The sequence below is a fragment of the Phycodurus eques genome, chromosome 10, assembly GCF_024500275.1.
Source record: "Phycodurus eques isolate BA_2022a chromosome 10, UOR_Pequ_1.1, whole genome shotgun sequence".
Lineage (NCBI taxonomy): Eukaryota > Metazoa > Chordata > Actinopteri > Syngnathiformes > Syngnathidae > Phycodurus > Phycodurus eques.
In genome coordinates, this window is record NC_084534.1 from 20,136,949 (window position 1) to 20,151,492 (window position 14,544).

General features: G+C 39.7%; 1 protein-coding gene across 1 annotated transcript in view; it reads left to right on the forward strand.

The window, feature by feature from the left end:
• Positions 1 to 10: 10 nt before the first annotated feature.
• LOC133408494 (testis-expressed protein 264) overlaps positions 11 to 14,544 on the forward strand; it is a 28,378-nt gene continuing 13,844 nt past the window's right edge. The window contains exons 1-3 of the mRNA XM_061687486.1: positions 11 to 50; positions 394 to 455; positions 5,322 to 5,543. Coding sequence (XP_061543470.1) covers positions 11 to 50; positions 394 to 455; positions 5,322 to 5,543 — 324 coding nt within the window. The remainder of the gene's footprint in view (positions 51 to 393; positions 456 to 5,321; positions 5,544 to 14,544) is intronic.

Genomic DNA, 14,544 nt, shown 5'->3' on the forward strand with positions numbered 1-14,544 from the left:
ATTGGCTCAAATGGTAGATTCCAGGAAGTTCCATTCATCGTGCGACCCAGGTGGTTTGATGATCGCTAAACATCAAAAGTTCTGTATACAGAGGATGAGTGAAAATTCCTGCGTCTATTCAGTTGTGGCTTTCTCCAACTCTGTTTTAACAGTTGCGAATATACAAAAGTTTTTAAAACGTTATCCCGCTTGTCATTGTTATGTCTGAGTGGATGAGTCTGTGTGTGGCTGTTAGCTTGTTCGTCACTCTTTCGCTACTAGCAGGTTACTTTTTGTACTCCGGACTCTTGTCAGATATTATCATATTAACCGGCTCTCCTCCTATAAAAAAGGTGACGTTCGTCTATAAGTTTAAAGAAGGACCGTATAAAAAATGCTTTGATCTGTTTAAAGAGGCCAACACTATCGGACCAGAGCTTTCTTGCATCGGAATATTCTACGATGATCCCAAACAGGTAAGCAAAACACTCATAATTATGAAGACGAGGGATATTTATATCATGATTTTCGTTTGAAGCACTTCACCTCAAAGTGCTGGATTGAAGTGATTAAAAGTCTAGCAATACATGGGGTTGGTCGCTAGATGGCGACAACACATTTATCTAAACAACACAGTAGCAGAAGGGTACAGTAATAATTTCAATTTACAGGATGTTCAATAATTAGATAAACACGATGCAATACATTGGAATTAGTGCATGACATAAATGTATATGATAAATACATAGTCCATCGAGGAATATTATGAATTACATAACGTTTAATTAGCAGTTTGAGACTGTTGACTCATTGTACTTTTATTTAAGGGTTGCATAAGCACATTTGGAGATTGTGTGTTAAGATGTAGATTCTAACCAAATACATGCTGCTGTTTGGGCCGCTTGGACGTGTAGCTAAACCGCAGCATAATTTAACATCTCGAGGGAGAGACAATCAATATTTCTGACCCTCAATCATTGTTTTTTCTTTGAGGTTTCGGGTTTAAATCTCGACTCTGGCCTTGCTGTGTGGAGTTTGCATGATCTCCCGTGCTTGCATGGGTTTTCCACGGGTATGTAGGCTTCCTCCCACGTTCCGAAAACCTTGCATGCTAGGTTCATTGAAGACTAAATTGTCCATAGGTGTGATTTTGAATGTACCCTGCAACTGGCTGCCGAGCATGCAGTCTACGGTGTACCCCGCTTCTCGCTCAAAGTCAGCTGGGAAAGGCTCCAGCTCACCTAGAAAAAGCACTGTAGAAAATGGATTGATGGATATTTTTCTACTGTTTAGATTGACCCTAATGAAACCATTGTTATATTAAGGAATATTGTGAAATTAAAGCAAGAGATTTTGATATCTCAATATCAGGTCTCCGTTAAACAATCTCAATTTACTTTTTTTTTTGTCACTCCCTGTTGCCCCGAAAACGGGTCATCAAGGGAAGCATCCAAATCATCTGTGCTTAATCACTGTGCGTGTGTCGTAAACTAGTAGGCTAACCTCCACACTAGAGCACTACATATACAATTTAGTGGGGTGGAATTGTTTGAGATGTTTTCCTACCTCCTGTTCATGAGAGCTTATCCAAACATACTGTATCTGAGGCTGTGCACAGCAGGCAATAATATCTGTTGGAACCGCTCCTGATACCTAATCTTACACACGCTCTGCAGTCTTCCAACTCATGTGGTGCTGTTTTCCCACCTGTGAGTCCACCAGATGTACTTCTATTTCCAATAGGCTTAATCCAAACCAAACTACAAATGTAGAAAGTAGAAACACCTTACCTTGAAATGGTAAATGGCAACTGTTAGATCACAGCAAGCAGGAGTTTGGTGGTGGATGTAATTTGTAAATATTCTTCAAAAAGAGTCTTCAATCTGCTTGTTGCCACTGTCAAACTTTACGTTTTGTATGTAAAACAACCACATAGCCTCTGCTCGCTTCCAATGGGAAACAGCGTAGGCACACAGGTGAACAATTTGCATCTAGGTGGCGGTGTTGTTAACCTTTAAGCAGCAGATTTATGAACACAAATGGTGCAGCAACACTTGCAGACGCTATAACAGCTCACAGGCATATATTACTTATCCTCTGTGAAGAATGACTAATATTACGACCATACCGAGAAGCCAAAAGAGGAGCTGAGCCTCCATTACAGTATGTATATCTTAAACTGGCCCCAGGTGGCCAAGGCATTGGAAAGTGTGACAAGAGCTGTTTAATTCTTTTTAATTATAGTTAATAATAACTGTATGTAGCATAGAGTGCTATTTTCTCATTAAAAAAACATGAAACAACTTTTGAGGAGGAGGCTGGAACAAATTAATGGCATTACCATTAATTTCAATGGGGAAAAGGTGTTTTGAGATACGTTTTTTGAGTTAAGAGCTCGGTGAAGGATTGAATGCAAGCAATACAATGAATCTCAATGCACCACTGTATACCCGAACCCCTACCCAAACTAGACTTGCACTATACCCGAAATTAAGTGGGTGTCTCTCCGACTTGCTCTTGCCCTTCCTTGTCTTACTTTTAAAAGAGGCAACACAAGCAAGTGGGAATTTTGTGGCAAGAGTCAGTTTAAGAATATAATCGCCTTTATTATTGTAGCGTGTAACTACAATTGTGATAGTCGGTCACGTATTTGTTGCCCACTATGATCTGAGCTGTCTTTTACAAGTTGCGGCACCTTTCAAATGGCTCAGACATAGAATCTTCCTTGCGCAGTCTTAAATCCTTTTTTCAAAAGCAGACAATTAGGATAGCATTGGGTGCTGGCACTGTACCGTCTCAGCCAAGTCCTGATTTAAGTTCAAATAATTGGTGTAATGATCTCAGCTCATTAGTGTCCAAGCTGCTGGAAGCTTTCAGTCCTAGACAGGAACCCCAGAGAGTGCTCTCAAATAGGAGGACTCCTATTTGGTGTCTAACTGGGGAGACGCTGGCCATTGATGTTTGCGGTGAGAAGAATTTTCAAAAGGTGCAGCTGACAGAGGAGAAGTGTCTGAATAACTACTCTCATCTGCTGACTTGTTTTTCCCCATACCCCTTTCTCACGTTTGCCACCGTTAGTTATTTCCTCTGTGGAAACTGAAGACCTCAACAAGGACTTAAGTTGGTCTTGTGATGGTTGCCATGGATACAGGGCTGGAGAGGCTGTTTTTGTTTCTTCAAAAAGCGATCACATATTCTGGGCCCCACTCATGAATTCCTTCTCCCTTATAGCTCTTCAGTTTCAAGCGGTGTTTCCCTGACCTAATGTGGCCTCTTCTCTGCCATGCGGTTTACTTCATCCTCTAAGAAGATGTTTACATCCCATCCATGTTCCCATAAGCGATCGGTGCCAGTATTTTGTCATACATTTTCTTCATTAAAATCACTGTTGGTAAGATGACAAGTTTGAACGTTTCAACAAGCCACGCTGAGGTCATAACATGATGGAGATGTGAATTAGCGCAGGTGCTATCCTTTGTGGAGGCTGCTGAAATGGTCGACAATCTCGCTAATACTGTCTCTGACAGAAAGTCCATGTGAAACTACTTTATATGCCAGTGAATAGTTTGCCTTTCTCCTGCAATTGCCTCACTGGCAAATCTCAACCTAAATCATAAAACATTTTAATCCTATCCCAATATTCATTTGTCCGCCACGGAATTGTTGTGTGTGCAGAACAAGGGTCACTATTGTATTTGAAACGTCCATCTATCCATTTTCTGTCCTTTATCCTGTTCAGGGTCAGAGGGAAGTTGGAAACTGTCCCAGCTTACTTTTGGGAGAGAGGCATGGTACACCCTGTATTGATCGACAGTCAATTAGTTTTTCATAATTACTCACTTTCAATGCGATGCAGTGAATCCCCCCCACACACACGCTTCAAAGGTATGTGATTTGAAGCTAAAGTAGGTGAATTTACACAAAGTTTTAGAAACCCTTTTTATTTAAACACATTTTTGGATTGGCATGAAAAGTAAAAGCGTGAAAAATAAAATTCACCCTATGAACTCTCCCTTGGTGAGATGAAAGATGTGCTAAAGACGAAATGTCTCCCCCTATGTGGCAGTGACCTGTAGTTGACCTCTTCATTGGCCAACGTTGGCAGTGTCTTTTGGCCAAAATTCATGCAAAGGCTTAAATTCCTTGATTTTATTCTCACTATGGACGTTTAGGTTTCTTACCATACTAGGCGTATCAACCTAAATGATGCACATAGTGAAAGACACTTTCAATAATAGATAAAATAAATAAATAGCAAGTAATACGTTTTGCCTGATATATATACTTTAAGATCAATCTGGCAACACTCTTCTGCCACGTGCACTACAAATGTCTTTTTTTCCCCTTGGTGGCAGTAGTAGTAACAGTGAACAGCACTATTTGAGACTTTGATGAATTCTGATGTACAAAAATGTCCTTAAAGGTATATAAAATTGCAGAATCCAAGTTTTCGCACCCCTTGAAATGCTGTCTCTCACCTCTGGGAACCTTGTTGACAGAGTAAATAATTTTGACTGTGAATACATTTTAGAAATATGTAATTTGTAACCCTCTGACAAATCACTGCGACTGTTACCTGTCAAACATGATATATTAGGGTTGGGGGCGGGAGATTGTTTCACTGTAATGTGACGATTTTGTGTGGTTTGGGACTGTGGAATAATACATTGTCTGTCACTGTAGATGTTATGTTGAGATTGCTTCTGATAGTGCCTTAAATGCTTACAGCTCCTTGTCCATACTTTTAGTTTTGATGCTTCCACTAAAAGGCACGAGTCACACATTATTTAAATGAACTGTATTTTCGGAAGCTTAAAAAACGTGATTCAAAATGGAGATCAACCCATAAGTGTTTTTTTTTTCAGGTCTGATAACGATCCCTATTATAAGTAGTCAAAGAGGGTGATAACCAATATTTGGAGCAGATATTAATTTACAGTAAAAGGCAAAATATTGTCAAGAGCAAGAAGAAAATTTGCATTATGGCAGGGTGTGAAGAACATCAATGTGATAGGTTCTTGGACAAATCACTGTAGTTTATTTATTGTGTACTTCTAGTGGCACTCAGCATACTTGGATGTCCCAAGAGGGTTCATTTGTTTAGAGGATCTTTTTTTCCCTCGACGTAATTGGCACTAGGGTGCTCCGAACGCTCCGAATTCCAAATACTACAATTAGAGCTCTAATTAATGAGCATATTTTCTCTAAAAATGTGTCACCTGGCTGACGATCCAGAAAATATTTATGTTGTCAGCAAAGCAACCCTTCTCAAAATACATGCTGTCTGTGCACGTTCTGTTTTAATGATCCTCCTTATCCGGCTGTGTTTATTTAATTCAAAGGTGCCTGGACCTCAGTGCCGCTGTGCTGTCGGCAGTATAGTGAGCGAAGGGGAGGACAAGGCCGACAAGGAGCTTCTGAAGCGCTACGAGACGTCTGGCTTTCATGTTTTCTCCTTTCCTGAAGTCACACACGTAGTCACTACCTCCTTCCCCCACAGGACCATTTTGTCTATCCTCCTTGGAATAAAAAGAGTCTATCCACGGCTAGAAAGCTACATCAAGGTATTTTGCACCCATCCGTAACACAATCTGCCTTCTACCGCCTCAGAAATATTGCTGGAACCTCAGGCCTGCTCATGATATGCCAAATATGACTGTGAGGTTGGAAAAAGGCCCAAAAACACAACACATTCTGTTAAGCCCAAAATTATTCATTGGCAACATTGGCAAACTTGAGTTTGCCAAAGTTTAGTTTAGGTTGTGATTCGATAATATTGATTTAAATACTTTGATGTCAATTCAGTAAACAGGAGAAATACACAGAGTACCTGTCACCACACATTTTTGAGCAGTAAAACATCTGAAAATTGACAAAAGACCTTATTTTTGTCTATATCCTGTGGTTCGGAATTACACAGAATCCAAATTTACCGTAAATGTAAATTTTAAAATGTTGAAGGCACTGGTTTCACGCCACTGCTGATTGCTTTGGTCACCATTTTGTTTTTGCTTGGTCGTCATACGATGCAAATCACACTCATAACTCTAAACTTGCTCAGGAGTTGTGAAGGTCTTATTTTGGTAATGCATTAAACTTATTTATTGTACCGTATGTGTGTAGTCAACTGGAGGGCAAAAGAGAGAAAAGAAAGTGAACAATCTTTTTATCACCCTATGATGAAGGGCCTTACTACTGTAGGTGCTCCTTAAGGGATCCCGTGTAAATGAGTCATTGGGTTGTGCTGACTTGTGTGGCTATTGTTTAATTATGCAGTGTGCTCAGAACAGGTGGCAGCACCACACGTTGTCTTCAGTAGCACTGCTTGTGTCGGAGGAATGTTGGCTTGGGTGCAGTCTGGCTGCCTCCGCCATCTGTTTGGATGCTGTGTAAAGCTGGCTGCCCTCCAGTGGCACTTAGACTGTCTAAGAGGTCAACGTACACAACCGGTCATCAAACTGGCCATCGGTCTTCTTCTTCACCTAATTACATCACAATGTGATCTTTGCTTTCAGTCACGTAGCTCAGCTGTCTTTTATTTATTTATTTATTTATTAAAAAAAAAAAAAAATTATTTAAGTCCATCTTATCCACCTGTGACCCAGAGATTGTGTTTGTGACTTATAACATTGATTGTATTTGCAAGGTATTCCTCCACTGGACATAACATTCAATGGTGGACCACAATTATTAGAGGATGTGCACTCTTGTGCAACTCAGTTTGGTTTTGATGTTCCTCTTTGAAAGATTAAAAAAAAAAAAAAATCGACTTGTACATGTTATAGATCCCATTAATGATGGAGTTTGAAATGTTTGATCTTGGTCTATTGTTTTTATATCACAAAAACCTGGCATTGGAACAGGGGTGTGTAGGCCTTTATAGTCACTGTAGGCTGTCACTATTCCCAAAACCAAACTATTGCGCTTGGCATGCAGAAGAGCTAATATATCAACGGTCTTCTCCGAGAGCTGCAGATCGTCCTTTTAACTAGGATGTGGGTCACATTTAGCAGAACCAGATGAATAACACGGTCCGTTCTGAGCTAGTTTCTCTTGAATAAAGCATGCAGTTGATGTCTGACGCGTTGAATATCCCAAATGGTGAGACCTTTTCAAAGCAGCTCATCAGCATTTAGCAGATCTGGCTTGCCACGGCAGGATGATTTCTCGCTTTCAGACGCATTGTTTTGCCGCCCTGTGGTCAGGCCTGATATTTGCCTAGTCAGCCCATCGATCAGCCCCAGAGTCTTTTCTTCTGTGCCTTACCCCTCAAGTGGTAAGCTTCATCACAGATGCGGCAGTGTCTTGAGATTTGATTGGTACACGGTGGCCGGGCCTTCAGACCTGTAATGTGGACTGGAGTGGGAAGATAATATTGCTGACATTCACAGAGATCTAAAGGTTTGAGGAAGGCAGACTATGGAACATTTGTTTGCTCGAGGGCACTAAAAGTTGATTGCCAGCACTGAGCTTCCGTGCTGAATATAAAGCAAGTTTACCTTTGTTCCTCAATACTCTCCTTATTTTTAGCAACCGACAGACATGGCAACATGCTCATGAAGCATCACAAAGTGCTGCCTCTTGCATTTTGGTCTTAGGCTTGCCACTATGGCAGACCAGAATGGTGCAATCCAGAGCACATCTGCTTGTCCTCGGGGCTTATGAAACATGCAGACGTTTGGCTATGATGTAAATTCAGAAAGGTCAGAGAAGGTCACGGGGTTTTGTACTTTGGACAAAGACACTGAGGCAGAGTTGATGCTGGGCGATATAATGCCCACACTAACGTGAGCATAATTAATCAACACACAAATTCTTAACAATCAGTTGTTTAGCTTCATTTATTATGGCCATCCCTAGCTGAGTATACTGTGTTTCTAACCACTTATGAATAGCCTTTTTATTTTGCTGTTGTTTTTTGTTTTTCTGGATTACTTGGAACTAAATGTAATCAAATTTCAAGCCACAAAACCAAATTAGTGTTCACTCTTTTATGGAGAATTTTGCATCACAAGCCTGCGAGCAAACGTATCCCACCAGAGGCTCTACGGACTTTGCACGTTCAAACATGACTTTCGTCTCCAGGCATCTGGGATTCTACTGTTGGTGTTAAATGTCACATCTGCATTTGATTGATCCCATTTAAACTTTACCCTGTCGCTCTAAATAAAGATCATGTTGCCGATTGTGATTATAATTTAAGTTAGTTCTTTTTAGATGTGGGACTAATTGTTTCGTGTCACAGGCGATCTAATCAATCAAGTGAAATTCACATTAAAAGCGCTTTTAAAAGCTTTAAGATGCTGCCATAATGCAATTTGAGTGCTGTCTTCGATGTGATCCAGTAAAGTATCTTGTCACTTGGAAGTATTAGATTTAGGTTTGTCCTGTATGTTGCAGGTGTTGCACACTTTTTACGGTGGCTTGTTCAAATGTCGTTAGGGTGTGAAAAAAGTCCACAACACTCATTAACTTCTTGATTCTAGATTAGCTCGCTGACAAATTAGAGGCACTTCGTATGATGGTACATTAGAGTTGTGGGATATAGTATCGTATATAAAACGTCCATCGTATGATATAACGGTATATTGTTGTTGTTTTTTTAGTTTATTGGCAATATGTACATACATTAATCAATAAAAAAAAAACATGCTCTTTCTGTAAAGCCTGCTAAATTATTCCAAACAAATTTGCAGATGTTTGGTGAGATAGGCAAGCAAATGAACTGAGTTTGTGTCTGAGTTCATCCATTTTCTGTGGCAATTATCCTCATAGCCTATCCCAGCTGATTTCTGGCGAGAGGCTGGGTGTACACCATGGACTGGTCGCCAGCCAATAAAAAGCCACATGGCCAGTCGCATTCACATTCCCACCTAAGGAAAATTTAGTCTTCACTGATGCATGTTATTGGCATGGGCAAGAAGCCAACATGCCCAGAGAAAATCAAAGCAAGCAAGGGCGAAAAGCAAAGAAGCAAAGCAAAACCCCACACAGGAAGAGTGGAGCCCAGATTCGAACCCCCAGCCTCAGAACTGCAGGTGGATGTGCTAACCACTCGCCCCACTGTACCACCCTCAAGGGTTTTGGTGAATAGCAATGCAAGAGGCAATTTTAAACCATTCAAGTACAAGTGCGCCAGGGATGGGGTCCTTTTAACCAAGGTGTGTGGGGCTTAAGCGGACAAACTAAAGAAAATTGTGTAGATAAAGAGGGGGTTTAGGAATTAACTGCTTTATTCAGGTCACTGACTTTCAGGCAGTCCCTTTTCTTATTGTCATAGCTGAACACGTCAATGAAGAGGGATTTGGTGCTTGAGTGACACCTGGATTGGTCATACTGGCAGTGAGTTCTGTCACTCATTGTCTTCAAAATGTTTGAATTGACTTATGCCCCCTTAGGGCTTTTATATGAAATGAAGACCATAGTATATCTTTTGGTTCAAACCATATAACAAAAAATAATTTATCAGGACTGTGCTGAGATTTTAAAACCCCCACTCATAGCTGAAGTATCATCAAATATGGGCTTCAGAGAATCTAAATGATGCAACTTCCTGTGGACCATGTGACATTTTTCAGAGAGTAATCCCTGTGTTAGGGTAACAGGACTGAACGAAAACCCAAATTAGATTTTAAACAAAATTTATTGTTTTTTTTAAAAGAAAATACACTTAAAGAAAGTATAGTTTGGATAAGGAGTAACGTCTAATTTTAGGAAGCCAGGACAGGCAACAAATGCTATTTTTCTAGTGTTTAGATGAGTTTGAATTAATCTATTAAATTGTATTTGTTAAATATGCAATCAGATGAATGTGAGGTGGTTTGAAATATAATACAGAACAGATATTTGCAGATGGGGCTTCAAAACTGACACTGTAGTCCAGTGGTGGCACTAAGGCTATTTTAGGGGGGCTTCAGCCATAATATCTTGGTAAGAAACTGTTAAGATTAAGAGTCAGCCTGATAGATTTCAGTTTAGTTGTTTATATTTAGTTTCCCTAGTGAATAAATACTATGGTACTGCAGTGGGAACAACTTCACTATAATTTGTGTCAGCAAGCCTCTTCTCTTGCAGTAGTGTTCCCTTCTTAATGCTGCCCTTCACTGGAGAAAAGGAACGCTGGCTAAGGTTGTTGTTTGCATCCAATTATTATTTGTTGACTGTTTTTCCTCCATTAAAAAAACAAAACAAACCTTTGTGCCATCCACGATGACTCATTCCTTCTACAGCCCAGTGGATGCAGTGCCCACCGGAATCTGAAGACATTATTAACTTTTTTTGTTTTGTTCATTTTCCCTGGGGACAGCTTATGGCATTCAATCCTCAACATCTGCTTTAGCAGAGATAACATATAAACGTTTCTTTAAAAAAAAAATGTACACTGTAACATAAGAAGCTCGGTTGACGTCATCTGCACCAAATAAAACATATGAGGTTAAAGGTAGCGTATGCAGTTTTCAAACTGCTAGCAAGATTTGGATGTAGCCTCACTTCACTCCCCACCACCTTGCTTTTCTGCACAAGTATCCAGGAAGGGACCGGTGCAGTGCGTAAAGCTGGCTGCCTCAGAGTGCACCTTGGTCGACCACGAGTGTGCCAATGGCCTGCTGGAATTAGCCTAAAGGAAGGGCCCGGTGCCTCAGACTGCCCCTCGGTCAACCGCGAACGTGCAGCATTACCGTGCGTAGCACGCTAAGGCTGCTACATTGCTAGCATGACTTATTCACGATAGAGTATTGCCAAAGACGAAATGTTACCATTTTGGAATGTACAATTAATTGAAAATATGAGAGGTGATCAACATAACTGACGACCCGATGAGAACGGTGACGCGACGTACGCTGTGGTTTTCCAAGCTCACGCATGCTGTGTATAGGACACTGCCATTATGTTTACTAGGGCTACAACTAAAGATTATTTTAATAATTGATTAATCTGTCAATTATTTTTTTCAATTAATCGAATCAGATTTTTAAAGTAAAAAAAATTCCATCCCAGAATTCAAAAACAGAACACTGCACAAAATGATAATGATTCAGTTACTGGTTTGGTGTAATACCTGAATTATACATTTACTTGACTTTCTAGGGAAATAAGTAACCTGTCAACCCATACTGTATGGTATAGGCTAAGTGTATAGCCATGTTTTACCAAGGGAGATCAGAATTATCTTATTTCTAAAAATACATTGCAAAATTTCATTTGTTTATCCAAGGGAGCATGACGCACTCACAGTAGATTCCCACAGATGTAGTCCCCCAGCCTCGGGACCTGGTAAGCGAAAACACTTGCACATCCTCGTCCTCTTGTTGACCATCTGTCGGTAACTAGGTCCCTCAGGATCTGCTGCAGATTGACTGTAAATAAGCAACATTTTAAACCGGTGGAGTCTTGGACTTTGGTAGGACAGTGAAGTAAAATTGGATAATAAAGCTCCACATTACAAAAAAAAATATTGTTTCTTTAACGCTGTGACAAATTTGTTCCATCATAAAGATGCTCATGGACAGTGCATTGCCTGATGGTTGCAAATATTCGTTAATGTATATTGTTTAGTAATATGCAGGGGCGAACAGTGATACACTTGCACAAAGCAGACATGAATATCCTCAAAAGTGCCTCATTTATCTACAGTTGAAGTAAAGTAAAGAAAAGTCATTTTGTCGGCCCATGTAATTTCCCATGTGCATTCCCTTAATAGAGCTATAGTTTAGTAACATTTTAATAGTTCAGAAAATGACGGAGTAAGTGTTACAATAATAGCTCTCCTATGTTGTATAGTATGTGACGAAATGACCTTCCCATGACCCTCATAGTCTTTACTGACATTGTTTGCACTGGTCCCAGTGGTTCTGATTCTGCAGAGTATGGAGAAAATAACAAAAATCAATAGTGCACTATCCACAATCCCGTCCCCAATCCCCTCCCCAATTACACAAGCATACTGTGCAGTGTGCGTGTGTCAAGGATTTCACTGCAGGTCTTATTATTTGGCCGCCCTTTGGCTCAATCCTCCAGCTCGGAAGTATTGCATAGAAATGGAGCAGCAAGGGTCCAAGGGTCAGGTCTTCACACATGGTGATTATAAGGAATCAATATTACGGTTCCATTTTTCACACAATGGAATTTACAGGCTAAACAAGATGTTCTGAATGAAGCATTTTCAGCTGAGGCTTTCACAGGTCTTATACAGTATATAGAGTGGATATAAAAAGTTTGTTTGTGTCAGTTTTTTTGGTGATATAAAATCAGACCAAAATTAATCATTTGTTTATTTGTACTTTTCCTATTGAAAATATATATATTTTTCCAATTCAGTTGTACAGGTTATAGGCCACATTAATGGTGGAAAAATGAATGATCTTGTTCTCTTTTACATCACATAAACCTGACATTTGAACAGGGGTGTGTAAACTTTTTATATTCACTGTAGCTATTATTTTTACAGCCATCAAGATTTTTCCCCAAAAATTAAGAGACAGAACGATTTGATCTTGCAAACAACAGTTTAGTGTAGTCAGAGCTTGATATTCTCTTTTACCAGTGATCACCGCTGTGTTCCAAAAATGATTCGAAACGCATGTAAGACGACGTTGAACTGGGGTCACAACAACAACAAGGGCACTCCAATTTATTTTTGGTTCATCGCATTGAAACCTTTGTGCTGCTATTAATATACTCCTGCTCATATTAATCAGCTGCTGAAAATAGTCAAAAGCCATTTTTAACAAATATCTGAGCCATTTTGATCCAAAATCAATGCAAAACTGTAATGCTATTTTTTTTTTTTTTGCTTGTTTGTTTTTGCAGGAATCCCATCAAATTGGTCAGAAATGCATAAATACAAAACCAATCTACAACTAATGAGTGCATGCGAGGAAAGCGCCCTTAAATTATGCATGTAGCTTAAATGTGGCACTGACTGCAGTGCTTCAATTTTAGCTGTGCAAGCAGTACTGGATAGTATGCCTTTACATTTATTGTGTGTTTTATTTACTAGTTTTACGGATGGCATACTGGGTGCATAGCAATGAAAGACTACCTGCCACTACTTGTAAAATAGAAAAGCAAAACGAAAGGATCATGACCGAAAAGTGGTAATGCTTGATTTCATATTCCAGTGTTATTCAGATTCACTTGCTGAGGATTAATCCATTAAAAATGAATAACAGCAGAACCTCTAGAGTTGAACACAATCCACTTCGACTTTCCGGTCAACCTTAGAATTGTCAATCAAATTAACATGTTCCAAGGTCAAAATGTCGCCATCATAAAATCTTTAACTGTACAAGTAGCAAAGTGACAAGTGGCCTCATCTTTGTGGAATTTTCGAGCACTTCAAACTCCTCTAAAATCCTCCATAACTTATAAATGCAGGGAAAAAAATCAATTACTAAAGTAAATAACTTTTCTAAACTACTGCCCACATTACTCTTCTCATGAATAACATTCCATTTGCGTTATGACCAAAAGGCATTCCCCCCCCCCCCCCATAAGAAACTGTTTTTTTTTTTTTTTTCTAAATTGTTGGTGTGTCGTACTCTGGTTGAAGTGGCCATTCAAACAAGACGCAGCATGTGGACAGACAATCAATTTTGGGAAATCTTGTTACTTTACTAGTGAAAGCTGTTTGTGGGTGTGCTGGAGACAGGCATAGGTCTCCATTTCCATCAAAAATGGGCAGTTGCCTCTGCTTCCTTATTGTTGTCAACTTGTTGTTGATTCATTCAGGACTGAGAATCATGTACCACTCTTGTCGCTATGCTAACTCCATGTTGCAGTAGTTGTAATTTTCAGGTTTATGGAGATCATCCACCCCCCCCCCCCCCTTTTTTTTTTTTTCATCACTGGTAGTATCACAAAAATGTGTGGGGGGGGGGAAGCAGTATACGTGGTGGTGTTAAACCTTTTCAATACTCAGTTGAAGTGAATGGTGATTCAAATGTCCTGTTTTTTTGTGCAACTTTGGAATTTTGTCTCGTTTCCAAAGTATACAACTTTTTATGGTTTGCCATTTTTTATATCCATTCAACCCCGTTTCGCTTACTTGTCGAACCATCAGTTTTACTCTGACTAAAGTTTTTTTTTTTCCATCTTAAAAGAACTAGAATAAGAAACTGTTATCTGCTAATTTCCTTCCTGCTCTTTTTACTACAAATTTATTTTAAGATGTGAATCATTTTGAGGAAATTCTGAAGAGGAGGCAAACTGAACGGTGACTGGAATACATGAAACGACTTGACATTATGGGTAGCTTTACAAAGCAGACTCCCTCGGCTTTGATCAGGACCTCAATATGCACGTATAGATATAAGACCAATCTTTATTTGAAACATTTATTACAAATGGCTCACAAAGCTCACGTCCTAAAGTAAAAATGATTGACGCATTTGCAGAGGACAAAGAGGTTGATTGGTGGAGATTTAAGTCTTCTATCATACTGCTGTCTTCTCTTGACTGCTGCTACTTGTCAGTTCATTTGAACTCAGAAGCGCCGCTTCCATTTGTGTTGCGCAAGTCAAATTCTCTGACCTTCCATTATTTAGGACAAAAGAAATAACGAAT